Source organism: Episyrphus balteatus, chromosome 3, assembly GCF_945859705.1.
Source record: "Episyrphus balteatus chromosome 3, idEpiBalt1.1, whole genome shotgun sequence".
Classification (NCBI taxonomy): Eukaryota; Metazoa; Arthropoda; class Insecta; order Diptera; family Syrphidae; genus Episyrphus; species Episyrphus balteatus.
This window is the reverse complement of record NC_079136.1, coordinates 23,712,804-23,740,047: the sequence shown is the minus strand read 5'-3', so window position 1 is coordinate 23,740,047 and position 27,244 is coordinate 23,712,804. Positions and strand designations below refer to the sequence as shown.

Below are 27,244 nucleotides of genomic sequence, written 5' to 3'. Positions count from 1 at the left end.
AATATTTAATTTCCCAAAACACCTTCAATAAAGTTATAAAATGATCAGGCTTGCGGTGGTGGTGGCACAGGCAAGAGTGATTGTCAAACCACAAAAAAAAAAAACTACGATTGTAACTTTGAACAAAAAAAAAAAAAAAAGAAGAAAAAATACAAAACAAATAAAAAATATGGAATTATATATCCAAACAGGAAGGCATTTATGTTATTTCTTATTAAATTGAATATAATAATTTATCAACCTACACCTTAAAAAATTTCCTAAATTAATTTTAGTTAATGTTTGTCAGATTAAATCATAAACACATTTTTAATGAAAAATTGCCACACATTTGTATAAATCTTCCTCCTACCTCCATTTATGTCTATTATATTAAAAATATAAATATATTTAAAAGACCTATTCACAAACATCAATCAACAACCAAGCAAAAGCTGGAAATATATTTTTAAACACCCATCAAAATTGAAATAAATCAAAACAAAAGAGCTGAGCAGCGAACTCGAATTTTCACATTCAATAACAAATTGCTTTAAAATGACCAAATTTAGCTTCCCCAAAAAAAAAATCTCGGTCTTATGATGATTATTATGAAAAATTGTATATTTTAAAACATAAGTCGCGCTACAAAACGATGAATAACGATCGTAGTCCAAAAACATAGATTCTACCAAGATTTAGTACTACACTCCGCACCTCAACAACTAAAAAAAGCATTTAGCAAAAAAAAAAATAAAAAAAAAGAATAACAATCGGCTAGTTCCTCCTAGCTAAAGTTGCTTTAAGTAAACCAGCTTCATCACAAGCACAACCAGCAGACAGCAGCAACAGCAAACAGTCGAGATCATCAACATGCAATGTTTACAACTTTCAAGTTTTGCGTTTATTTTGAGTCTTTTTGGACTTTTTTGTGGCTTGTAAGATTTTTAGTTGTTGTTGTTTGTTTACTAGTTTCATATGTCTATGCAGTGGTATCACTGCGAGATCACTGCAAGAAGGGGTAACGTCAGGCCCCTATAGTCACTTGAGGTTCCATAGGCACCTTGTACTGTGTACTGTCTATGTAAGTCTTTAGCACACTTGGGCTAGATGTTGTTGCTTCCAAGTTTTCGTAGCTGGAACGTTTGTTTCAGTTCGCGTTTGGAAGTCACGCGGCTTTGAAGCAGCTTTTTTTCTCTTCAATCCAATTCGTCGGGAGTTAATAAAATTTAAATTTTAATTCGTTCGTTTCTTGATCGAACGTAAATCCACAGTTTACCTTAAAAAAAATAAAAAAAACTGTTATACATTAAGGAGCTTTCCAAAACTGTTGCAATATATACAAAAAGGTGCGCTCTTTTGGCTAAAGTGTATTCGTTGCATATAATCGTAATCGTGACATGCAAATCGTTGGTGTGGCAAATCGAAATCTTATTAGCCAGAGGGAAATATACAGACCATCGTCATCGTTTACGTTTACGTTTGTCGTCGCCAATAATACTGGGAGTGAAAATTTATTGAAATTAACTCGATTTGAATTTATTTTTTTTGAAAACGAAAACTTTTAAACAAGTCTCTTCGGAAAAAAACTTATTCGATAGCAGCAGAAAATGAGGGGGAGGTGAAGGCAACAACAACAACAAATACTGAAGCAGTATATTAATCAAGATCGTGCTTAAGTGATACCGCACTTCTACTATTTTTCTGCGTGCAATAATTTTTTCGGAGTCTTAGAGTATAATTTCTGGCTAACAACGATAACATATGGGCTAATAGAGCATTGGTCCGGTTGTTGCACTTTTTTTTCGATCTCTCGTTTTCGTTTATTTTTTTGCATACACACATCTCCATCAGCAGTTTTATACTTGGTTCGTGTAAACACCTTCAAAACAAATAGCGCTGTTGCAACAAAAAATACAAAAAAAATAATAAATAAACCGTCAATAAGGCTTAGCTCGTATCTTAAGTGGAAAAGCTTAGAGAAAAAAACGTAAAAAAGTCGTATGGGAATATAAGTTTTTTTTCTATTTATTTTTTTGTTTTTATATCTTAACTGCACTCACGTGAATGTTGCAATATTACGAGTCGTATAGTGCGTAGAGTTTTTGCCGTCATCATATATTAGATGTCGTGTGGTCGTGTGTTTTTGTTGTTGTGTTCATTGAAATTAAGTGCATTGAAATAGATTTTTTTAAGTTTCACTTTTTAAATTTAATTTATGTAATTACTCGTTTGAGGATTTTTATGTAGTTTGCGCGATTTTGTAATTAAAGTTTGTAGTTTTTTTTTTTTATTTCTAAACGGTTGACGTGATTCATACTTTCCTGAGAGTGTTATTAAATTAATAATTTTATAACAATTTTGATTATTTGAAACATTTGGAGCGGGCACAAAGAGTGTGAGGAACTTATTTCGTTTGAAGACACAATTTAATTGAAGACGAAGAAGAAGAATTAGCGATGTTACGAAGGATAACATTTTTGGTGGTGATCATATTTGGATATTTGTTAATAACAGGTTTGTTGTTGTTTTTATAAATACTTAGTTGAGTTAAATAATTTATCGAAAAAGGCAATCAAGTTATATTATTGCGTATATGGGTTGAAAATTTGTTAAATATATTTACAAATATGACATAATTAAAAAATTACTATAAAGCTTCCATGCCAAATTTTATATCTAAACTTAAAAAACGCAGTCTTATTTTGGTCAGTTAAATGTTTCTATCTATATTGATAAACGTAAACAATAAACACATTATTGTGCAGTGACCAGCATATACAAAAAGTAACTATTAATTTTTAATCACTCTTTATAAGCAGTTACCGCAGTAAACTAATCTCTGATTTCAAATATGATTGAAAATATGGAATACAAAAAAAAAAAGAAAAAGAAAATGACCAATTTCTCAATTTTTAACTCCTTGAATGCCTCCACTGAACACGATGGTCTTGAAAACGCGGCAGGGTTTATAAAAATGGATTACAAAAGTAATGATGCAGATTTGTTCGAAATGATCTCAGGATTCCAAATTTGTAAATTTCAAAATCGTACCTGATCCCTTTTATGAGTTACAGGCATTATACATATATATACATTTGACTTAGAATGGGGGAAAAAAATTAAACAAAAAACAAAAGCACATTATAATGTTCTATACCTTTTTGGAAAGCTAAAATATACTCTTTGAATTTGATGTTTATTTGAAGTTAATTGAGTAAATAGTTTTTGAGAAATTTAATTTCAAAGTCAAAATTAAAAAAAAGAAAATAATTTTTTGTATTTATGTTAATTTTTTTTTTAATTTGAACCTTGTAGCAAGTTTTTTTTTTCAAAATTGACTGTTCTATTTAGTTCTTAGTCAAATCCTTAAAAACAAATTCAAAAAACTATTCTAGTTTTTCAAAAATGGAAAAAAAGATAGGCACTTTTATATTTGTTTTATTTGTTCCTAAGGAAAAAATTGTATAATGGTTATTTAATCAACAGATTTGTAAGTTCTAATCACACTTAGTGTGACTCAGAATCAACCCTAAGAACGTAGTGGTATTTTGGCTCCTTTTTTGAGGTTTTTTTTTGTTCATTTGTGGTGTTTTTTTTAATGTTTTGTTTTGCCATTTTTAGAGTTTTGTATTTTTTTTTTTATTTTTATATTTTTTTAAATTATTTTAATAACGTTCTGAATATTTCAGGACTATTTTTGAAATGTAAGAGTTATATATTACGTATATCAGAAAAATATCCCACATAACATTTTAGGACAGCTAAGGTCCTCAGGGACCACAAAACCGTTTCTCGATTTTCATCGTAAGAGCCATTTTCCATGAATCCATAATGACCTTTCGCGTTAATTTAAAAAAAAGAAGACGTCCTGATCAGCAGCGTGTTACAGTGACCTTTTTTTCTAATTGATTTGAGGCTAATTCTTTTTTTATTTGAAAAAAATTAAAAATAGCTAAAAAAAATTTGGAGAAAAGATACATTTTTCCTTAAATCTTTAAAACTAAGATACTTTTAAACATGCGGTTTTTTGTTTTTGACTTAAAATCAATTTTAATTTAATTTTGGTGGGGGCAGCACCCCCATTTATTCGGCTTAATTCAAGCTACAAAAAAACTTAGTCTAACTTAAAAACTAACTTATAGCTAACTTAGAGGGTGATCGGGACAGTTAAGAAGGCGGTGTTTAAGAAGAGACGTGCTGATATTGAAATCAAAATAGTCGAGGTTAGTGTTTGTACTCCGCAACATTCGAGTGAGGGGTTCGTTGGATCCATAGGATGTACGGTGGGAGGACAAATAAAAAAGGCGAGGATTTCTCAGATTTCGGGGGTTAGTATTAAAAGAGATGGAATTATAGAGAGTTTGACAGTCAACAGATCCGGTGAGAAGGCGGTGAATAAATAGAATATCGTTTATTTTTCTTCGTTCTTCTAAAGTTTTCAGGTTGATTAGTTGGAGACGATTTTGATAGGGAGGGAGGATAAAGGGATCGTCCCACGGTAGGTGACGAAGAGCGAAGCGAAGAAAGCGACGTTGAATGCTTTCGATTCTGGCTGTGTGGACATGGTGATATGGTGACCAGACTTGAGAGGCGTATTCAAGGATGGGTCTAACGTAAGTTATATAAAGGGAGCGAGTCACATAAGGGTTAGAGAATTCTTTGGACCATCGTTTAACAAAACCGAGGGCTGAGTTGGCTTTGTGTATCATGTTATCGATGTGCATTAGAAAATTGAGTTCTCGGTCACATATGAGACCAAGATCTCGAATCGTTTCAACAATGGGAATGTGTTCATTGTGGAGTAGGTAGTAACGGGGAGGAGATTTTATGCGCTTACGTGTGAAGGTCATTGATTGGCATTTGGTTACATTTAATTCGAGACAATTTTTAAGACACCAAACTGAGAAGCTGTCAAGGTCTGATTGAATAAGTTTTGAATCATTTACCGATGATATTGTTTTAAAAAACTTAGTATCGTCAGCATACAACGAGATATGGGAGTGCTTTATGATCATATCGATGTCATTAATGGCAAGAATAAAGAGGAGAGGGCCTAAATGACTTCCTTGGGGGACCCCCGAAGTAGCGAGAAAGGGGGTAGAGAAAGCATTTCTGAAACGCACTCTATAAGAACGGTTTTGGAGGTAGGAAGATATCCATTTCAAAAATATAGGTTCGAAACCAAGTGCAGTAAGTTTGAAAAGTATTAGGCTGTGGGAAATTTTGTCAAAGGCTTTGCTGAAATCGGTGGAGACAACATCGACCTCTAACCCAGCCTCAAGTGCTGAAAGGGTAAAAGATACGAATTCGATGAGGTTAGTGGTAGTGGACTTACCCTTGAGAAACCCATGTTGTCTAGGGGATATAAGTGACTTACAGCGGAAGCTTATGAGTTCGTTTAGGATGCATTCAAAAATTTTGGGTATATGGGAAAGTTTAGCAATGGGGCGGTAGTTCTTAACGTCATTTTTTGCACATTTTTTGTGAATTGGAGTTATAAAAGATGATTTCCATACCTGGGGGAATTCTCCTTGAGATAAAGATAACTTAAAAATTTGATAAATCGGGAAAGAGAGAGTATGAGAACATTTTTTAAGAAGAATGGCAGGGAGTTTATCTGGTCCTTCAGAGTATTCATCATCAAGTTGATTTAATTTATCTTCGATGAGATTTATTTCGATGAAATCTGGGAGAAATGGCCCGAATGAAAAATTTTGCAAATATTTAAAATAAGCTTCATCTGGTTTAAAAGAATCGTCTGTGAAAGATTGTTTGAAAAATGTGGCAAACAAGTTTGAGATGTGTTGCGCATCGCTTGAAGTTTCGTTGTCAAGGGAAAGAGATGTTGGATATCCATCAGACTTTTTCTTGTAGTTGACGAACTGATAGAATGTCTTAGGGTCATTAATGAGGTTGGCTTGGGTTTCAATAAGGTACCGTGTGTAAAGGGAGTTGTAGAGTTCAGTAAAAGCGAGATAAGTTCCGAGATAGTTAGAATAATCCGCACTTAATCGAGTACGAAGAAAAATGTCCCACAACTTATTTCTCTTATTTCGCAGAGAACGTAATCTCTGATTATACCAAGGAGGAGAAGAAAATGAGTTTTTACGTTGTGTAATTGGGACAAAGAGAGAAATTGCATTATAAATTTCCTCGTACAATGTAGCAGTGGCATCGTTTACAGATTGGTTTGCAAAGTTAAAAGGGACTCTACTAAGATATTCGTTTATTTCTCGGAATTTTGCTTTATGAAAGTCGAACGAACGAGTTGAAATGTTTAAGTTCTGGATAGGACACTCTTGAAACATAGAGAGAAAGAGAGGTGGGTGGTAGTTGTCAATGATTGAAAGAGGAAGTGTACAAAGTGATACACTGGAATTGATAGGGTCTGTTGAGAAAATAAGGTCGAGTTGTCTATCCATATAATTGCAAATACTATTAACCTGGAAAAGGCTAGAGTCAGTCAGTCGATCAATGAAAAGGCATTCTTTTGCAGTGGAAGGGTTAGAGGCAGTAAAATGCGATTGATCTTCAGACGCTTTCCATTTTAAGTGGGGAAGATTAAAATCTCCGAAAACAAGGATATCGTCTTGAGAGTCAGCTTGTGTGTTATTAGTTGATCAACAGCGTCAATAGCTATGTCGTATGACTCAATGGGTTGCGCAGGCGAAATGTAGCAGCAAATTATATAAAGTGCTTTGCGGGGGAGTTTTATCTTAATTGATAAATAATCAATGTTCGGCGATGAAGAGAACGATATAAGGGATGAGTCAAATGTGTTTTTAACAGCAAGCAAAACGCCTCGTTGAGCTAGGAACGAAAAAATTTACTATGGTCAGCCCTGCTTCTTTGGAGGTGAGATATTCTATTTGAATTGACATACGACGCATAGGCAGAAAGATCGTTATCAACATCGGAAGAGGTAAGATTTAATGTTTCATGAAAGCGTACAAAGATTTTTTTGAGATCGACTGGATTTGTAGGGAGACCTTCTTGGTTGATGGAAACTATTAAGTTTGTCCTTGTAACGCCGTTAACGATTACATTGTCTTCTTTATTGTGAAGGTATGCAAGATATAGTCGAATATTTGAATATATTCGTTGGTCACGTAAGCGAGAGAGAACATAACGGCCATCATCATTTTGGTCAATGAGATGTTTTGTAAGTTTAGCAACTGGGGGGAAGAGAGGATCTAGAAAGGATGTTGAGTTGGATGAAGTGGCAGAGGGTTGTAAGTTGCTAGCGGGAGAAGCTGCAATGTAAATTGGTTGTAAATTGGTAGATAGAGATGCTGGAGGGGGCAAATTTTTTGAAGAAGAGGCTTTAGATGTAGAAGGAAGACAAGGCGGAGGAGATGATGATGTGAAGAGAGGAGCGGGATTAAGAGTATGTGAATGTATGAAATTGGGATACAGTGGTTTAGATAAAGCTGTTTGAGGGGTGGGTGCGTGTTGTGAATCTGGGATGTGGAAGGAGACTCTTTTTTGCTTGGAGCTGTAGGGTTTTTCAGTATGGGGTTCTCGAGGAGTATGCAAATCCTTATTTTTTATTGGGATTGATTGAGAAGGTGAAAATTTGGGTATAGAATGAGAGCATTGATTTGTGTAAAAAAATTTACCCTTTATTAAAAACAAATGAAGAAAATAAACTAAAAGAAACAAAATATTTTTTTTTTTAAATAATAACTTTAAAATTAAATTTCTCAAAAACTATTTGCTCAATCAACTTCAAATAAACATCAAATTCAAGGAGTATATTTTAGCTTTCAAAAAAGGTATAGGACATTATAATGTGCTACTGTTTTTTGTTTAATTTTTTTCCCCTATTCTAAGTCAAATGCATATATATGTATAATGCCTGTAACTCAAAAAAGGGATCAGGTACGATTTTGAAATTTACAAATTTGGAATCCTGAGATAATTTCGAACAAATCTGCATCATTACTTTTGGGATCCATTTTTATAAACCCTGCCGCGTTTTCAAGACCACCGTGTGAAGTAAATCATTGTATAAGAAAAAAAAGATTTTTTGGATTTTTGAGAGAGAGCAGAAGAGCAATCGCAACTTTTCTCTGTTCAGTGAAAAAGGAGTTATCAAAAGCAGCTATCGCAAAGCAGCCTCAGTTGTATTTATGATTTCGAGATATCTAATAGATTATAAGATCAACATTTTGAGAAATTAATATTGTTTGTATTTATGTATAAATTTGAAAATGATTAACAAATGAGATATAATTATGTACCTAGTTCTTTTTTTAGGCATTTGTAATTTCGGATTTTTTGAATAGGTAATGACGAAAATGATTCGAAAAAGTGAGGCTGCGTTTTAAGTATAATTTTTGGGGCATAGCAGTTTTTTGAAATAATCAAAACAAATGGTTAAACCTAAAGCTATTGCTGAGCCTGGTAAAGAGCACTTTATGCTTGTATATAATTGTTGTTTGTAAGTTTTTAGATCCTAACATTAAAAATAATAAACGGAGAAAAAAGTGTCACCTTAAAATAAGATGATGCGCACATTAAATTTCACCACCTTAAAATAAGGTGATATCCGCTTAAAAAAAGATGATTCCACTTAAACTCAGTTAAATTTAAAAAAAACTGACAAAAAGTCATCTTAACAAAGAACCATGCAGAAATCAGCTTAAATTAAGGTGCGATCCGCTTAATTCTATGTGGTCTGTTTTCTCCGTGTAGATACCTTCCTTTTTTACTTGCGCCTTTTTTACTTGGCGGTCAAAAAAATAGCAGTGCATCGAAAAATATTTTAAGTATAACATAAAAAAGAGTTTCCATGTTGGATTTTTTTTTTAGTAAAACTGTTTCAGATACATTCTAGATTAATTTTTAGTATGAATGAAATTTAATTTATTGCTTATAGCCAAGCAATAATCCAAAAATAAAATAAACCTAAAAATTAAGCGGTCATAATAATAGCAGTGATTTTCTTTTTCTAGTAAATTTAAATAAAAAAAAAGGCACCAAAAGTTCAAATAAATGGTATTTTACTTGGCAAAACTTGACCTTTTTTTTTATTTATTTTCTGTGCCATTGTTTTATTTAAATTTAGTAGAACGTTCAATTTTATACAAGAAAATGATTAAATCTAGCCTTTTTAATGAATCATTAAAAATTTTTAAAATTCCACACTCAAAAACACAATTTTTCCCATGTAAATCGTATGGGAAATAGAAATTTGAGATGCGGCGGTACTTAAGTTAATATTAAGGGCTAAAACTTTTACAGTATTTTTTTTCATCATTTCCAACAATATTTTCGGTATTACTTTGAACAAAAAAAACCTTTTTTTTTGAATCAGTCTAATAGGGCAAGTTTAGGATTCGTAAAAAATCGAATTCGAGATAACAATCAGACATAATGGTAAATGCAAAAAAAAAAATGGCTCCCGCAATTCTGTCTGTCTGTATATATGAACCCCGAGCTACAGCTTAAACAAGTAAAGCGATTTTTATCAAACATTTTAATTAACAGTTTTGGGTTTTTCTCTAGAGGGGAAATTTTTTTTTTCAAAAACGGTTCTAACGATTTTGATTAAAATTTTTGTATATATGCACCTACCTAATTCTACAAATAAAACCCAATTTTTATTAAGGATATCTGTAATGGAATACTTTATTTGGTTTCTGAATATCTAGTATACACGACTAATTGTATTTCAACGAAATTTTTTATACAAAGCGTAACCGTAATATTAAAATTAAAGAAAATTTTCAAAAAACACATTTTTGGAATTTCAAACTGGTAAATGAATTATTTCGAAATTTACTATGCTTCGCTTTGTGACCAAAATCATTTAAAACGGAGCACATAAGGATATTCGACCCACAAAGGTGATCCAAATTATTTGTAGGTTTTTTTTTTAAATAAAAAAGGTTCTTAAAAAGTGTAATTAATAAATACAAAAATTATTTACCATATTTTACAATTTGTATTATCCATAAGATATTTCAATAAAAAAAAGTTACACATGCACCACAGTTACAAACGAAAATGGGTAAAGTATTTTTTGCCCACTTACCAGTGCAAAAATAATATGACTATGTTCGAAACTTAGTCAGTCAGATCACAAAAAGCGATGCTTACCAAAAACTGTGTAGCTACTGTTTTAATCAAGATATGGCTATTGACTTTTCTTTTTTTGAGTTTCTGAGCATCATGGCGCTTAAAATTAATTCCTACTGTGGTATAATATTATATTGGTGTCATTATATGAAAAATTGCAATTTTATACCAAATATATCTCATGTAAAGATATGCGCATTCAAGAATGTACCTCAAAATCCTACTTAGAAAAACAAAATCCTACACAAATGGATAACCATCAATCAAAGTGCATTTCAAGAAAAAAAAAATTCTTACCACGTCGAAAATTTAATTTTATATTTGCACGCTTTGCACATCTCGAAATTAAAATAATTTAAATTCTAAAAATTCGCAAAACAACGAAAAAAAAAACAAAACTCACTTTCCTTGAAATAAATTTCTCAAAGTAATTTAAACTCAACGCCAAGAATCTTCTTGCCGCCTTTCAACTCTACCTACTGACTGACTCACGACCCACTTCATCATCATCATCATCGCACGAAGATGAACCGAACTTGTCTTGATGAATGTTTGCACACATGTTTCATCAGTTTAAGTGTGCCCCTGGGAGGCCCCCTACCCAAAACAATAATATACTGACCATTTATGGTTTTTAAATAATAATTTTATAGCCTCCTAAGACAAGACTTGTACACCATACTTAGGTACCTACTTTCAAAACAAAAATAAAAAAAAATGTGGCTTCAAATAGGAAAATACAAGAAAAAAACAAAAATCATCATCTCCTTCACCGAATTCACCATTTGGAATTATTTTTTGTGAAAGGAAAAGTTATCACTTCGTGATGCTACTCAAACCCTCATCATCATCATCCTCTCATGGTCTTTGCTTAAATCATAGATCGCCTCCAACCGACCACAAAGATTTTTTATAAAATTACCGAATGCCATCTTCACTTATCGAACCTATTCGAGTCGAGTCTAAATGCGCGGTGAAGTGCGCTGCAAGTGGGTAGTAAGTAGTTGTTGTTGTGGAAGTTGTACGGAATGGTCTAATGTTAAGAGACTTAGTCTATAATAATCCAAAACTGGATGCATTGGGGCTTGTTTGTGTGGTGTCGCCACCAAATAGTGACTTTCGCCAGTTGAACGGCTTTTGGGTGGCTTATGTATAGACTTGAAGAGGTGGGGCGGGTCGGGTAAAGCAGCTTCTATATGCATGCCATTACATGGTAGTTGATCGCTGGGGCATGTTGCATAATCACAAATTAAATATAAGGTGGGCAATGTGGGTATGGATATTGGTATTTTTTTTGTTAAGCTTACAACAGCCCCTCCATTCACCCACACCTCTGATCCGTACTGTGCAAAGTCAACACAACAAGTCTCAAAGACGATGATTATCCCCTCTTCTTTGGGGTTTTATTTTCTGCGATGATTAATTATGAGAAAATATCACTTGCTCTTACGCGGATGCACGCTGCCGCACAATCGCCAACGATGCTCTATGCCACCTTTTAGCTAACTGGTGACAGTTTATTGTGCCACCAAACAGTGGGGCATGTAGTCAAGATAATTGGAATAAAATCAGACAAAAGTTGTTTTCTTAGATAAATTCTGTCTTCAGTATTCGTCTGATACTGTTTTTAATCTTTTAATTTAAGTTTTTAGTTTTTGAATTTTTCCCTCAATGTCATATATTCTGCCCCACTGTACCATTAGTAGAGTATAATACCAGAAGAAGATGATACCAAGTAATATAGCAAGTGGACAATATAATGGGATTGGAAAATAAAAGGTGGGTAGGTGGTGGTTAGGAGTTGCTGCTCAAGGTTTTTATCTGCTCGTATAAATGATTGTTGAGAGCGTACATAACAAGCTCATGTGCGGGTATATCATCTATCTATCTATGTGAACCCGGAAGATGTTTATGGTCGTTTCTGCTGCTTTTTACTCTCGTGAGTTAGTTTGGGATTTCAATTAATGAACACCAGCCATTTGTTATACATTACTGTGTGTGATTGTCCAGGCGTAATTTATCTCTACAAAAGGTAATTAGCTATCTAATGGGATTTTGAGTTTTTTTTTTTTCTTTTCTCTAATTTGACAAATGAGGAATTGAATGTTGAAAGTATAATTGCACAATCTTGGATTCAGATTTTCAAACTTGAAGGATGGGTGTTTAAAAAAAAAATTATGTATTTAATAATGTTAACAATTAAGTGAAGCACGAAAAGAACTATCAGATTTTATTTTAATCAGTATATCATGGAGAGGGAGAGACCTTCAATAAAACATTATGACTATTTTGTTTTTTGCTAATTGCTTGTAAAAGTGAGAGAATTTGTGGGAGTGACCTTACATTAAAAAAAAAAATTAGAAGAAAATGTAGATGAATATGAAGTCAACCTTGAGCATCTAATTATGCTGATGATGATGATGATTTTATGGATTATAAAAAGTTGATTTGCACGACTTGATGTAGGGGAGAGTGGGGCTAAAAGTAACAGGGGTAAGAATTAACAGCTAAAAAAAGCGATGTTCCTTTCAATATTAAGAAACGCGTAAAGGAGAAAAATGCTCAATTTTTCCATATCTACCGGCACATTTTCTTCAGTTGAAGATTAGACGACAGGGTGAGAAGTTATACTAGTGGTGCCCAAAAAAAGCATGTTTGTAACTTTTTTTTTAAATTTTATTTTTGGTCTACCTATTTAACCGAAAAAGATAGAGTGCTAAGTGTTTTTTTGTTATATGCCATTGTGTTTTGGCTCAAATTGCGTGTATATGTTATGTCTATATCAGTTTCGCTTTTTTTTTAAATTGATTTTGTTTGAAAAATTACATGCCGGGGCTAGTTGTAACATTTTTCCGGGGCAAGTTGTACCATGTAAAAACCTACATATACTGAAAAATTGTTTACCTAATATAATAAACAACCCAGTATATGAATGATTGTAATTGAATTTGTATTTATTTTGAAATTGGAAACGCTTTTTGAACCACCACTTGAATTCATAAAGCTTATAAAACAATTTATGAATTCAAATAACTTTAATTAAAGACTACTGTTAAATTTTCTCTGGAAATCTTGAATTTGCTCCACTTTTTTTTTAAATTTGCACCAAAATTTCATGACTGAGGTTTGTTTTTATTGTTATTAATTAAAAATAAATAAATATAAACAAATAAAGGTATTTTCTCTTATTTTTAGTTCTTGGTACAACCTACCCCGGTATGTGTTACACTTTGCCCCGTATGTGGGGTAAGTTGAAACAACACGATTTTTTTTTTGGAAACTTTATTTTTCAACATTACCGTTATGTTTTGCTGAATTTTTGTGATGGATCTTGCAGATAAAACATGGGTCTTTAATTTAAAAAAGGTTTGGTTGACCCATTTTCAATTTTGTAGGAGAACCATCGGTTTTAGAAAAAAGTGTTACATTTGGCCCCACTCTCCCCTACACAAGTTGAGAGAAATCAATTTAAATAGTAATTTATGTATAAAATTGAAAAAGCACATTTGTATAGCACTTAATAATGTACGGGTTCTCATATGAAGAAAACGTATTCATTTTTATATAAATTTTCAGGCGCAAAAAAGTTATTTCAATACTTTTAATTTATTCAAAGAAATAAATTGTATTTGGGTTCCAGAGCTCATAACGGAAATGAATTTAAGAATTTTAAAGTTTTATAATTTATTTTGGGCTTTAATGATCTTTATTTTTGGATGCAATTAATGAAACATTAATTCATCTTTTTGCTACCCTAAGTTTCGCCGGTTTTTTTTTTCAAATTCCTCAGGGGTTTTTGCTTAGTAAAATTTTATTTATTGTTTTGAATTTAAAAATATGTATTTAATTTATTAAAACATAAAAAACCTAAACAAAACATGAAAAATTGCAAATTTTCTGTGCGACAAGTCGTTGTAGAACCAGAAGAATGTACCAATTTTCGAGCCATTGACAAAAAGAGGCCAACAGTTTAGATTCAATTACACTGCCCAGCGCACAAAAATTTTCCAGACAGTTGTTTATCATTTCTTAAAAATAACAATAGTTTTTTTCTAGCACCTCTAGTTTTTAAACTATTCACTATTTTTTTATTTTAAATTTTTTTTTTTTTTGTATTTTTATTTTACTAACTGAAGCGAAATTCATAACATTCGAAACAAATTTTTCCAACAAAACTTTAAAAACACTTGTAATAATAAAATCTAAAAAACTTAGTATGAAATCACCCCAAAAATGTGAAAAACTAAAATATTTAAAAAAATAGAGCACCTAGAAAGCAACCAGTGTGATTTTTAGGCTTAGTGAACCCAAATGCATTAGGTTAGATAAGAAAATTTATGGAAAATGTTAACAAACAGTTAAAATAAGCATAACTTTAAAATAAGTACGAAATTACCCCCAAAATGTGCAAAACTGAAATATTTAAAAAAAAAATAGAGCTCTTAGAAAAAAATTAATGAGATTTTTAGGCTTACTGACCCCAAATACATTGAGTTATACATAAATTTTTCTTGAAAATTTTAACAAACGCAGTATGAATATTTCCCCAAATATGAAAAATTAAATATTTCAAAAACTAGAGCTGCTAGAAAGAAACCAATATTATTTTTGAGCATACTGAACCCAAATCTATAAAATTTGATATACATATACATAAATCATTCTGGAAAATTTAAAAAAGTTGAAAATTCGAAATTAATTTAAAAAAAACGGTCATAAACATGCTCAAGAATTTTCAAATTCATAGCATTTTAAAAAAAAAAAATATTTTTCGTTGTACAGTTTTTCACAAGTACTTATTTGCTTATTAAATGCTTACTACGCTTTTTTTGGAGAAAATTGACCACAAACTCGAAAAATATTATGAGCTAGAAACAGGGGCGGATCCAGGATTTTTTTCTGAAGGGGCGGGGACAAGGGACGGATTGGCAAAAAAAAAAATCAGCAATAACAGTTAGAAATAAAGTGAAGTATCATACGACTGACTGACAAGCAGCGAATTTTAACGACGCACAGTGCGGTATTTTGGTCTAAAACCTGACCAAAAATATTTTGGCACATTTTCCACATTAAATAGGTACCAAATGCCAAAAAAGTTATTCGGAAGGAAAAATTTTCATTTTCTTGATACAGTAAAAGCTACTTAAGTACTTACCTATTTACCTCCTGATTAGCCGGGAGAAAAAAAAATCATAAAATGCATGTACAATCCTGTGCTATATCAAAGTTAGTACCTAATCTATTCCTTATTTTATTTTTTGACTTAAGTTGTTTCATTAAATAGTTTTTGAGAAATTGAGTTTTAAAGACGAAATTTAGAAAAAAAAAATGTTTACGTTTTTTAATTGACTTTGTATAATGTTTTCAAAGCCGGTGCCCCTCATAACTAATGCACCGATTCTTTTGAAATTTGGGACATTATTTTTTTTACATATTTTTAAAGGTATTCCCTGGAGAAATTTTCTCAATAACATAATATTTATAAAAATCTATAAGGGTCGCTTTTGAGGAGTTTTTTTCAAGGGGTGCCCCCGTGCCCCCCCCCCCTGGATCCGCCGTTGGCTAGAAAAAGGGAACAATCTTGAAAAGAATAATTTTTCAGCAATCAAAGATAACAACATTTAATGCGGTTACAAAGAATAACAACTTTCCTAAAAATTAAGACCTTAAAAAAGGTGTCAATAATTTTGAATTTTTCTTCTATATAGTTTATGTTGTATTAGAAATTTATGGCATGCTTCGTTTTGAGAGTTAACCGTTTAAATAGACTTTTTCGTTATTTTGAAAACAAATTTATTTTTTATTTAAATTTCTAATAAAATTGAATAAGTAAAATTAATTTTCATATTTAGCATTAAAAGCTTTAAATTAAGGTTTAGTATGGAAAAAATTTCAAATACCTAAATGTTTTTTTTTTTTTTTTTTGAAAAAATGTTTTCAAACTGATTAAAACATTTTATATTATTAGAATAATATTTAAATAAAATTCTACACCAAAGCTAGAAAAAAGTTGAATTTGATTAAATATTTTGATTTTTTCGAGTCCTTTTGATTTTTTTTTTTTTTTTTTCAGGGAACACCATAATAGTTTTTTCTTAGAGCAAGTACCTTCAAACCCTTTTAAGTCTTATACAATTGTTGCCAAAGATCACAAAACGCGGAAATTTTCACCACTTTCAGTCTCAAAAGTGTGTTACACTCAATTGACTAACTTAATAGTCCACATCTGCAAGTGAACTCTGTAATTTAGCAGAATTCCTGTTTCCTCACATACAATACACCTCTCGTCAACACTGTAATTGTATTCGCATATACATAAACCAAACACACAATGTACATAACATATATGATAAATTGCCTAACGCTGGCTGCAGCAGCAGCAGCAGCAACAACAAAAGTAGTATAACTTGGCGCGGCAAATAGTATTAAAGTAACAATGAATAAGGCGATGGACATTACCGTCATTGTTGTTACTGCTGCTGCTGCTGCCACTATTGCAGATTCTTATGCAATGATTTATGCAAATAAATTAACAATATTCTGCATTTGCAGTTTTGCAATTGTACACACTTTGTTACCAAACGTAACATTAATCGCTATGGCATGCCAATTGGCTTATATACCAACCATTGAAAAGCGCATCGTTGAAGCATCAAAAGCTCTTATACTCGACTTGTTCGTATACACAAGAGAATCCTAGTGATGTGCAGTGTAATCTTTTTCTTTAAGACAAGAAAATTGTTTGAATTGAAGACGGTGTTATTGTGAATTATGACCTGACAACCGTAACAGGCTTGCGCGCACCGCCTCATTGGCCATTTATATGAAACGGAAGCCTTAAATATGAAACTGCCGGCATGTTGGACATGACAGCGGGAAGCGCCCCGCTAATTTTTCTTCTTTTTCATTTTGTTGTTTTTGCTTTTTTTTAAATGTCATTGCGTTTGTGTGCCACAAGCAAAGATCAAACTTTAAACTGCTGCTGTATAGAGTATGATGTAGTTAATGAGGAGCAAGGTTGGTTAATAATAATTTATTGCGGATGGGAAATGAAAACACCAGCGATATATGAAAACAACTTATGCTTCGTTAGTGCTTCTGTAATATTGAAATACAATGGGAGTTTTGTTCATTGAAACTTCATTTGAGGACAAGGACAAGTGGATTGATTCTTGAATTAATTGGAAGGTTGTTTTCAAAACAAGTGTACTTCACTTGTGAACTGTTCAACAGGGGAAAAATTATGCCTACAAGTTACTTCAAACATAAGTAGTTATCTTACTAATGATCTAAGATCACAAAGCAGACGGGGTTTATCAATGTTTTGATTTTTACAAAACATAAAAAAGCATGTTCCTCTTGGTTTCTAATGGAACACGACAAAATAGAAGGTGCATAGTAGCCATAAATTAGAAATCAGTGGATATAGAAGTGATCAGTAGCCGCTTCCGTGGAACTACCCACTACTACTTGCTAGTGACTATGGCTGGTAGTAACCACTGATAACCAATCTTAAGCTGGCATTACACATTGATAAAGGTCACTTGCTGAAAAAACTAAAGAGCATACGAAAGCAAAACCTTTGGCAGAAGGTTTTCGGGTACATCGTTTTTTACAAATACATTACTTGTTAAAACATATTTGTTTTGTTATTCAGATTTTTGTTGTTTTGTCAGATTTTTGTTATGGGTGCGATTGATTACATGACATTAATAAAAGTTGATATCATCCCATTGCGACCATTTCACTTTTCTAACCCTGCGCGATCAATACCATCGATTCTTGTTGTAGCTCCCATCTTTGATTGCAACTATCATGATATACATTTACCCTCAGATTTTCATATTCATTCCCCGATTCGCAAGCATTTGAAGAGGAAAAAATCCAAGTGAAATCGAAGAAGAAGAGCTTATAAAATAATTGAAGTCAGAACCATTGTCGAAACAATTATACGATTTTACCACCACCGTGTCGTCGCAATGTTTCTAGTTTCTCCTTATTTTATTAAGATAAGTATAGATTATGTTGTATTCCTTACTTTTTATTGAATAATAATGAGTTCATTCTCGATCTCAATTTCAAAAAAGTAGTAATAGAGATTTTTTCTTAAGCCCCACAGCAAAATTGTGGAATGCAAGTAAACTTCTTTCTAGAAGAGTTATTTGTGGAAATACTATTGTTAAAGCCGTGTTACGTGACGAAGATTACGATGGAAACTTTGATAGACAATCCTTTTGTGAGGCTTGCAGATCAGTGTCCAAAAAACTAAAAGTATGATTTTTTAAGAGAGAACACGAAAAATAGAAAACGCTTAGTTACGGTATATCTAAATTTTACAGATACGTCGCCATATAGCAAAATTGTTCTAAGTCACAAAAATCAAATTTTACAGGGCATGATTTTTAAGTTTCAAATTGTTTTAAAGCGACAATTTTCTGCTCGTTTGCCATTAAAGTTATGTTTTTTATAAAGTTTGTTCTTTTCTCTTGAATAAAATATACAAGTTAACCTCATTAGTATAGGTAGGTACATACTTTTTTTAAATATTTTTAAAAACTAGAAACCCTAAATTGGACATGGAACAATTCCTATACTAGCACGTTTTTTCCTTAAATAAAAAGTGGACTTAGAACAAAATATGATGGGACTTAGAACAATCAAGAATACTTGGACTCATTTTCAAAAGGCTACTTCCCTGTTTTTGTTGTTCTATGTCCCTTTAAATTATATTATCTGCCGAATAAAACTTTTTTGGCAAAAACGGTTTTCAAATTCGGAAAGAGCACCCTCAAATTAGTAAAACTGCATCATTAACTCATTTTCGGTAAAAAGTGGATTTAGAACAATTTTGCTTTACGCCGACGAGAAATACATGTATTCGGACCCCAATTTAACATTGTCACTCACTCAAAAGTGAAAAAAATAATGTAAATAAATTGGCACTAATTTTGATGTCGGTGAAGTTTTTCTCCAACCCAAACATTTGATCTGGCATTTCAATACCTAAGCTCTAAAGCAATAGTATATTCATCTATGTATTGTATATGTATATACCAAGAAGCTTTAGAAAGTCTGCGGAGGCATCTCGGTTCAAAAGATTGGATCTAATTTGCCTCAAGAATAGATTATAGTAGCATAAATCATGGAGGTGAAAAATTTGGTTAAAGTATTTTTTTTTTTAATTCGAACATCAAAATTTCCCGCCTCCGTGATTTTGACTCATCAGAGATACCTTACTAGGACTAATGACTAATAGTTACGTTTGGCAAGTGCAATTTGCTTAGCTTAACCATTTTGTTTGTGTTTTTCAATGCCTAAAAATTTCTTTAGAAATTTAAATTCTCAATTGAAGTGGAATGGGAACTAGTCCCGAAAATTAGCCAGCAAAATTTTTTATGAATTTGATTGGTATATGTAGCAGGTTCAAAGTCCCCCAGAATCTTCGTATTGGCTTTTTTAAAACCAAAAAAATTACAAAAATGTATGCTTACATATACGCATGTACTTCTATAGACATCATAACATCAAGTTTTATAGGTTTGTTGAAACAAAAGTACTACGACCTCTAGACAAAATTGTTGGTTGATTTTGGCTGTCCGTAGGTGACGCCCCTTTGTTTTTTTATTTAATCTTTTAATAAGAAGTATTTTGTGTTCGTCAAAAATTAATGATGTCTTCAGCAAATAAGACAACTTTGTCTGTACGTGACGGTAGTATTGTCTAGTTGAAACGGAGGATGCAAGAATATAATATTTCTCAAAATAAGATCAAAATCTCTATGTCGATCGAATCGAAAATATCAAAATATTTGCAATGGAGTTGGTTCGTATTTGACAAAATGTTTTCTTATTTTATACGTGCTTTTTTATGGGGGTAACAAAAATTGATTTTTTTGATTTTCCAAGAGAATGTTTGTACCAATTTGTAAGTGATTATTCGGAAAAATGATTATATTAACAAAAATAAGTATGTATAACCAAGGTAAATTGACATATTCTCAAAACACACTTAACTTATGACATCATTAATTATTTCAAGTACCTACAAAGGCGGCATAATGCATATACAAGTTATAACTTTTAAGAATAATTCTTATTAAAGAATTTATTCACGCAAATCTCCCACACCAAATCGAAATTGAAATCTTGTTTAAGCCAAAATCTATGAAACCATGTTACGCAAATCGAATGAGTTATGGATCTATTGTTGTCTTTATTGTTAGTGAATTCATTTAAATTAATTGTTTATATGCAAAAATAACAAATTTTTTTTTTCTTAAAAGACATAACGAATGTTGGAGGCTGCCATAGCAAATTGCATGAGGCGTGGCAATTAATTTCAATCTTAAGGTGAACACTCACTGAACTTTACGGTCTTGAAGATTGCAACAAGCAACAGAGAGAGAGGAGATCGCACTTAATTTCATTCGCCCATAACAACCACTCCAATCCAATCTAACCAAACCGAAGACACAATGATAAAATATTTGTTGACCTTCTTCTAGTTTTTTTTTCTTGTCTTTACTTTGTTGCCACCTCTGTGCACTTTAAAAAGAAACAACAACAAAAATTGGCTTGGTTAAATGTCAAGAGTATGTTTAGCTTGAATCTTGAAACTACTCTTTGGGCTCTTTGGAGACAATATAAACAGAGCGGATCCCAGAGAACTTTACTTTAAACATAAAAGGCAAATTGAAAAAAAAAGCTACAGAAAACAACTAAAAATCGGGGCCATAAACAAACTCGATAAAGTTTTCACGCCACTGACTATAACTGTAGACCATAGAATAATTTAGAAGTTGTAAAGTTGTCACTGTAGATCTAATCGGTGCATTTATTGTGCGGTGAAAATGGTTTTTGACATGCATGTCAAAGAGGCGATGAAAATTATCAAATAATTATCCGATATGTGCGCGCGAACCAAAAGGAAGCAATTTCAAATTGAATTTCATGGTACGCTTGAGGAAAGATATGTTAATCGAAAGGCAAGTGGTGAAGCTGAAAATTGCAGGGTTTGGTAATATTGCAATTTAGGGAATGTAGGGGATATGATGAAAAGATCAACACCGATATTTTGCATCAATTTTCGTGTTTGTTATAAGTTAAAACAGACTGCAGATATTCAATTAGAACAACTTTCTGGAAAAATTCCGATTTTGTTAAGACACAGCCAATTACTGCTTCCCCAAGGTTCTTTCCAATTCTGTGCATCTTTGGCAAATTGCTGATCGATTCATCTCTTCTTGAAGAACTTTGTGCAGGGACATTGCTCAATTTATGTCCAACATTAGTAGAAACAAGTAAAAAAAAAAATATTTGTGGAGTTATGTCCCACCTGAAAAAAATATTTTTAAGGAATCACTTTCCCGAAAAAGGTGTAGGCAAGCGTCAATTTTAACCTAGAAAAAACAGTGAATTCGTAAGCGTACAAATTATGGAACAATGAAATTGTGCAGTTATGTCCTAATGAGGTAGGACATAAGTCCATTGTATTTTTTTGACCATGAATGTGAAGTTTTTAATTAAGTTCTAGTATTTTATGACGTCAGAAGTGTTTTCCATTTTATCCAACTGGTTCAAAAGCCGAAAGTCAAAGATTTACTGTCAGAAGTCCGGAGTGGTGTGATTTTATAATGGGATTTTAACGTGGGTAACAGTTTTAGAGGTTAATTTTTAGTCTAAGAACCATTGCTTACTTTAATTTGACCTATAATGTGGTTATTGCCGTAAGTCTTATTAACATAAGTACCTTCATTAAATTTAAAAGCCATTATTAAATATCAATAAGATAAACAAAAAGACTAAAAAAGTGTTATATCTATTAACAGTGCGGAAAACAGAGAAAAAACAAGTATTTAAAAGGTGCAAAGACAAACCTTAGAAAAAAAATATCATCTAGTTACCGCAAATTATCTACAAAAACAGATCTTTTAAAGGAACACACAACAAAAAAAAACCATAACCATAAAGTATCGTTTTAATTAAGAGTCAAACCATTTATGATTGAATTGAATTTACTTTTTCTAAACCACACAAAAACTCCACCCATCTTGTTCAATTACTCTAAACCTAGTTGAAAAAAAAAAAATCAACAACAAGACTATAATAATAACAATTAACCTGTTTAAACCTTTATAACATACATTTCTGCACAAGTTTAATATTAAAGTAACACCGCGGCGGCTGATTCTGGTTTTCATGAATTTTTGCCATTTTAATTGGCCTCCAAATTTGTGTGAGAGTTTTAAAATGTTCTGCTGAACTTTTAATGATTAATCAGTGAGTACTACTCTACTACTTTTGTATGGCGCATATAAAATATAAAATAATTCACATAAATTGAAATACAAAATTTATATATTTTCGAATATTAATTTTATTTTTACCACTCGTGTAATGATAGCTAGCTAATTATTTTTCTCTTAATTTTTTTTTTTAATTTTTGTTGTTGTTATTATTGTTGCATGCACCCTTTAGTAGTTTATCATATATTTTTTTTAAATAATTGAAAAGGAACTCGTCGGTAAAAAAAAATTATGAGGAAAAAAAAAAACGAGTGGTGGCGGTTTTTGAGGGTAATTTTTTTTTTTTGGTTGCTGCTTGTGGTGCGACAGCAAATGCAACACGCAAAAGATTTATATATATGTATGTATACACGTGGACGTGGCATTCCGCAATTATGAAATTTACGCATCATAATTCGTTTGGTAGGCCATGCTTGGTCAGGAAATTCAGTCGTGGGTGGAATGGTTTAATGAAATTATTACACTACGCATCGAATTCTTGATATTCTATTTATTTGATATAGAGTTCTACAAATGGTTCACCTCTTGTAATATTAATGATTTATTTATTTAGTGCTATTATGCAATTGGTCATCCCTTGTAGTGAAACACCATTACGAGTATTCTTTTTGAGTCCTCTAAACCCATCGCCATAAACTTTCTTTTCGTTAGCAGTTTTTTTTTTTTTTTTTTGAAAAATTCACGGTATGAATATTGTTTGGTTTTTGTAAGCCTTACACAGAGAAAAATAGACCACATAAAATAGAACAAAAACAATAAGATTTCTCTATGGTTTTCATCCAAGAAGGAAACCTTATTAAAACAATCGGGTTTTCCTTATTGTTTTAAAATCTGCCAAAAAATAAAAAAAACGATGACCAGGCTGGGAATCGAACTGGAGACTTCAAATCATTAGTCGCCCACCTTACCACCTGAACCAACCTGCCATGAAAATATTGATCGCGATTTTTGTTCTAGTGCTAAGTTGCAAAAAAAATCAACTTTTCAGTCAAATTTTAATAAGATTTTCTCTATAAAAATAATAAGAAATCTCCTTAAAAAAACCTTATTAATCGTTGATTTTAATAAGATTTCCTTATGAAATGTATGGACGGTAAAACAATATGGCAATCTATTAGTTTTTAGCGGGTCATATTTTTCTCTGTGTATGATATTTTCAGGTTTCATTTGTGGTGCATGCCTTGAAGTGATAACACTGGTCAACAAGGTTTTTGCCACAAGAACCAAAATATAATTTTCTAGTAGTTTTTAGGGTGCTGAATCCGAATCTGAAGTCAGAAAAATTTGATTGGCCTTCGTTTTTGAAATATTACCGTTAGAAAATGTCAAAAAACGTAATTTTGGCTGTTTTCGAGGTTATGTTTTTATGTTTTCTAACGGTAATATTTCAAAAACGAAGGCCAATCAAATTTTTCTGATTTCAGATTCGAATTCAGCACCCTAAAAACTACTAGAAAAGTATATTTTGGTTCTTGTGGCAAAAAAAAAGTTAAATTTTGTTGACCAGTGTAATTTGAGTTTTTGAAAGAAAAATGAGCGATGTTATTTGTCGAGTTTTAAAAATCCAAATGAATTGAACTCAAAGTAAATTGGTTCCAATCGAACCTTTTGATGGCCTTTTTCATGATGGGCTGTTCATTAGGGTGGAGTGAAAAAAAGTTGTCTTATTTTTTGTTCTACGTAGCCAGGATGGGTGCCATTTGGAACTTAAATAACGGCAAAAAAGTTTCAGATCGATCAAAGAAGTTTTAGAGGGTTCACAAGTCACTTGAAAAAAATGAAAACAATATAGACGTTAATTTATGGAGTTTTTTTTGAGTTTTTACTGTTTTACTCAGTTTTTTTTTTATTCGAAAAACATTTACATTATTATTTATTGTTCAATTTTCATTAAAAAATTGCGATTTTATTGACTTAAGGCCCTTACTGCAAGAATCCATGGGCGGCGGCGAGCACCCCCAACCCCCATGATCCAGCCACGTAAAAACAAAAAATAAAGAAATTTCTTAGACAAAAATAGTTTTGGTTTTTTGTTAATTTCTCGAAAATGACAAGATGTTTTTGGATGCGGTTTTCTGTTTTTCTTTAAAAACAAATAAGAGCATCGAATTTTAAAAACTTAAGTAGGTAGTACCTACTTATTTACATAAAATTTTGAAAAAAATTAGTTTGAAATTTTTTTTTTCAAAATTCTGATTTCGAAAACTAATTTTTCAAAAACTGTGCCAAAAAATGGCCATATTAAACATTTTTATAAAATACGAGGTTTTTTGCTTTACAAAAAGGTATAGCACGTTATTGTAAGTATATAACCGTTGATTTTTTAATATTTTTTTGTTTCAAATTAAATAATTTCTTTTTTAAATTGCCCCTCCCCGCTAAACGAAGGGGAATAGACCCTCCCTTCATACGATTTTTTTCTTGTCTCGACCGAACCTACACGCTCTAACTTTTTGGCACATTGCTCCATCTGTTTTGAAAATTGCTAGTACATTACTTCCAACAAGCATGTACATTTTAAAGGGCGTTGTGAACCCTCAAGATATTTTTTGATCGGGCTGAGATTTGGTATGCTCTTTTTTGATGAATTATGGCACCCGTCCCTGGTATGTAGAAGAAGAAAAAAAAAAAAAAAAAAAAAAAAGTTCAGTTTCACTCCACCCTACTGTTCATGATGAGTTGTCCTATGATGTGCATATCATCATATCTTGGATTGATCTGCAGAAATCTATTGACAATAATGGCATTAGGGAAAATTTAAAATATGATATTTTCAAGAAATTAAAAAATAAAATCTGTTTTTTATAATAAATTTAACACCGTTTTAAATGATCTTTTACAAAAAACTTAATGTAAAAAGAAATTTTTAGAAAAAAAATTTCGAAAATCGTTAGAGCCGTTTTTTTTTAAATACATTTTTATATTAAAGACAGAAAGGTACACTTCTTATACTCGTACAAAGTTTTATTTTCAACAATTAACGTTTTCGAGAATAGCAATTCTCATCTTCAGATTGTATAGCAAATTGAAAAAATTATTTAAATAATTTTGTCAATAAAATCTAAACATAAATTTTTAAAAAATTTTTCTTAATAATAATTTTTAAAGGTTATAAACGAAATATAAAATAAAGTTAAAGTGAATAAATGCATCTAGAATTTTGTCTCAAATATTTCTTTGGCCGAAAGTGGTTCTAAAAATTTGTGCAGCAAAGATCGTTCAAATGTTTTATTTTTGTTCATATTTTTTGTTTTATTTATGTAAATTTCTTCAAATGCATCTAATAATTTAGGTTTATTTACTTGTTTTAACAAACGAAACCCAGCTAAAACATGGTTGTGATTGATCATATGGTCGGCAGGAGTGGACTCGTTTATTTTTTTTATAAAAAAATTGATTTGTAGTGTTCTGACCATCTTGTCTTCACTGATCTTCTTGTCTGACCAATGTATACCTCATCACAATTTTGACAAATAACCGAATATATCCCTGATTTTTCAATGGTTTCTGTTTTATCTTTAACTGTTCTTTTTGAATATTTTTTTTTTTGTTTTGTTTTTTTTTTTATATATTGTAACATAATTGTTTGTGCACTTAATTAATATTCACTTTTCGGCACACTTGTTGTTTGAGAAGCAAACACCAGATGATCATGCTTATGATTATGATTTAATCTGATCTTTGCAGTATTATCTCTCTTAAAAGAGATAAGTCTGCAAAGATCAATAACGATTCTTTATGTTCTATCGATTATCGAATGTAAGTATTATTTTCTAGTAGTTTAGTTAGAATTAAGCAGTCGACTCTTGTGTAACACTTTGTTTTTTGTCTAATAATAAAAAGAAATCGTTTGTGAAACGAAAAGTTGTTTTATTTAAAAGATAATAAAACTAACTTAACTATATTTATAAAAATTTTCTAACATTTTTCAAAAAATAGTTGGTATGCCATTTTGAAGAAATAATTAATTAACACATAAAAACGAAATATCAACATTTTTCACAAACCCCTCTTTCAAAAAATTGATTTTCCAAAAAAAAAAAAATTGAAATATTTTTAAAAAACTCAAAAATGTGTTTTTTCAAAATTTTATAAAATTTTAATATTGTTTTAATATTATTTTTACCTAAACGCTTTTTGTATAAAAATTTTCATTGAAATCGGGTTGGCCTTGTACCAACGAGATATTTAGAAATCAAAAAAACAGTTCTATGGTAGGTAGGTACCGTTAATAACGGTAAAAAATATATTTTTTTATTTCAAAAGTTGGCACTTAATGTGTAAAATTTTAATGTAAAAATTTTAATCAAAATCGTTGCAGCCCTTTTCGACCGTTAGTTTTGGTTCTTAAAAAAATTCCATTTCCCCTCTATGGAATCGCCAAAAACTGTTAACTACTCTCTACTCTCTAGCTCGAGGTGCATACAGACGGACAGACAGACAGAATTGACGGACCCACGTTTTTGGCATCCTCCATGATCGTAATGTCGTGTCTGACTGTTATTTCGAGTTCGATTTTTTTTTTTTCGAATCCTAAACTTGCCGTATAGAACCTACATACATATATCGCAAGTAGAAAATAGAAATGACGCAATGGTATTATTTTCAATTGAAAACTAGAGGCCAGCTTTCTGTATGTTTATGTTTGTCGTAAATTGTACGTATTATATGCTTATGAGCTATCAATAGGCTACTTCACCTCACTATCGTATTGCAATTTTGAGTGAGTAAGTCTGTAGTAAATCATAAATCAATACTTTTTTAGAGCAAAATGGTTTTAATAGATAAATTTTTCGAGTGATAAGGTACATATAAGCCTTACATACATAAACAGTTAAGATTACATTCAAAACGAATTTCTAAGTATTTAAAGGA

The 27,244-nt window shown here is 31.5% G+C and overlaps 2 protein-coding genes across 2 annotated transcripts in view; one reads left to right on the top strand and one right to left on the bottom strand.

The window, feature by feature from the left end:
- LOC129916565 (uncharacterized) overlaps positions 1 to 27,244 on the bottom strand; it is a 210,202-nt gene that overhangs the window by 29,233 nt on the left and 153,725 nt on the right. The gene's annotated exons all lie outside the window — the stretch shown is intronic.
- Positions 1,048 to 27,244, top strand: part of LOC129916567 (uncharacterized) — a 56,425-nt gene continuing 30,228 nt past the window's right edge. The window contains exon 1 of the mRNA XM_055996584.1: positions 1,048 to 2,496. Within this exon, the coding sequence (XP_055852559.1) occupies positions 2,439 to 2,496 (58 nt within the window). The 5' untranslated portion in view covers positions 1,048 to 2,438. The remainder of the gene's footprint in view (positions 2,497 to 27,244) is intronic.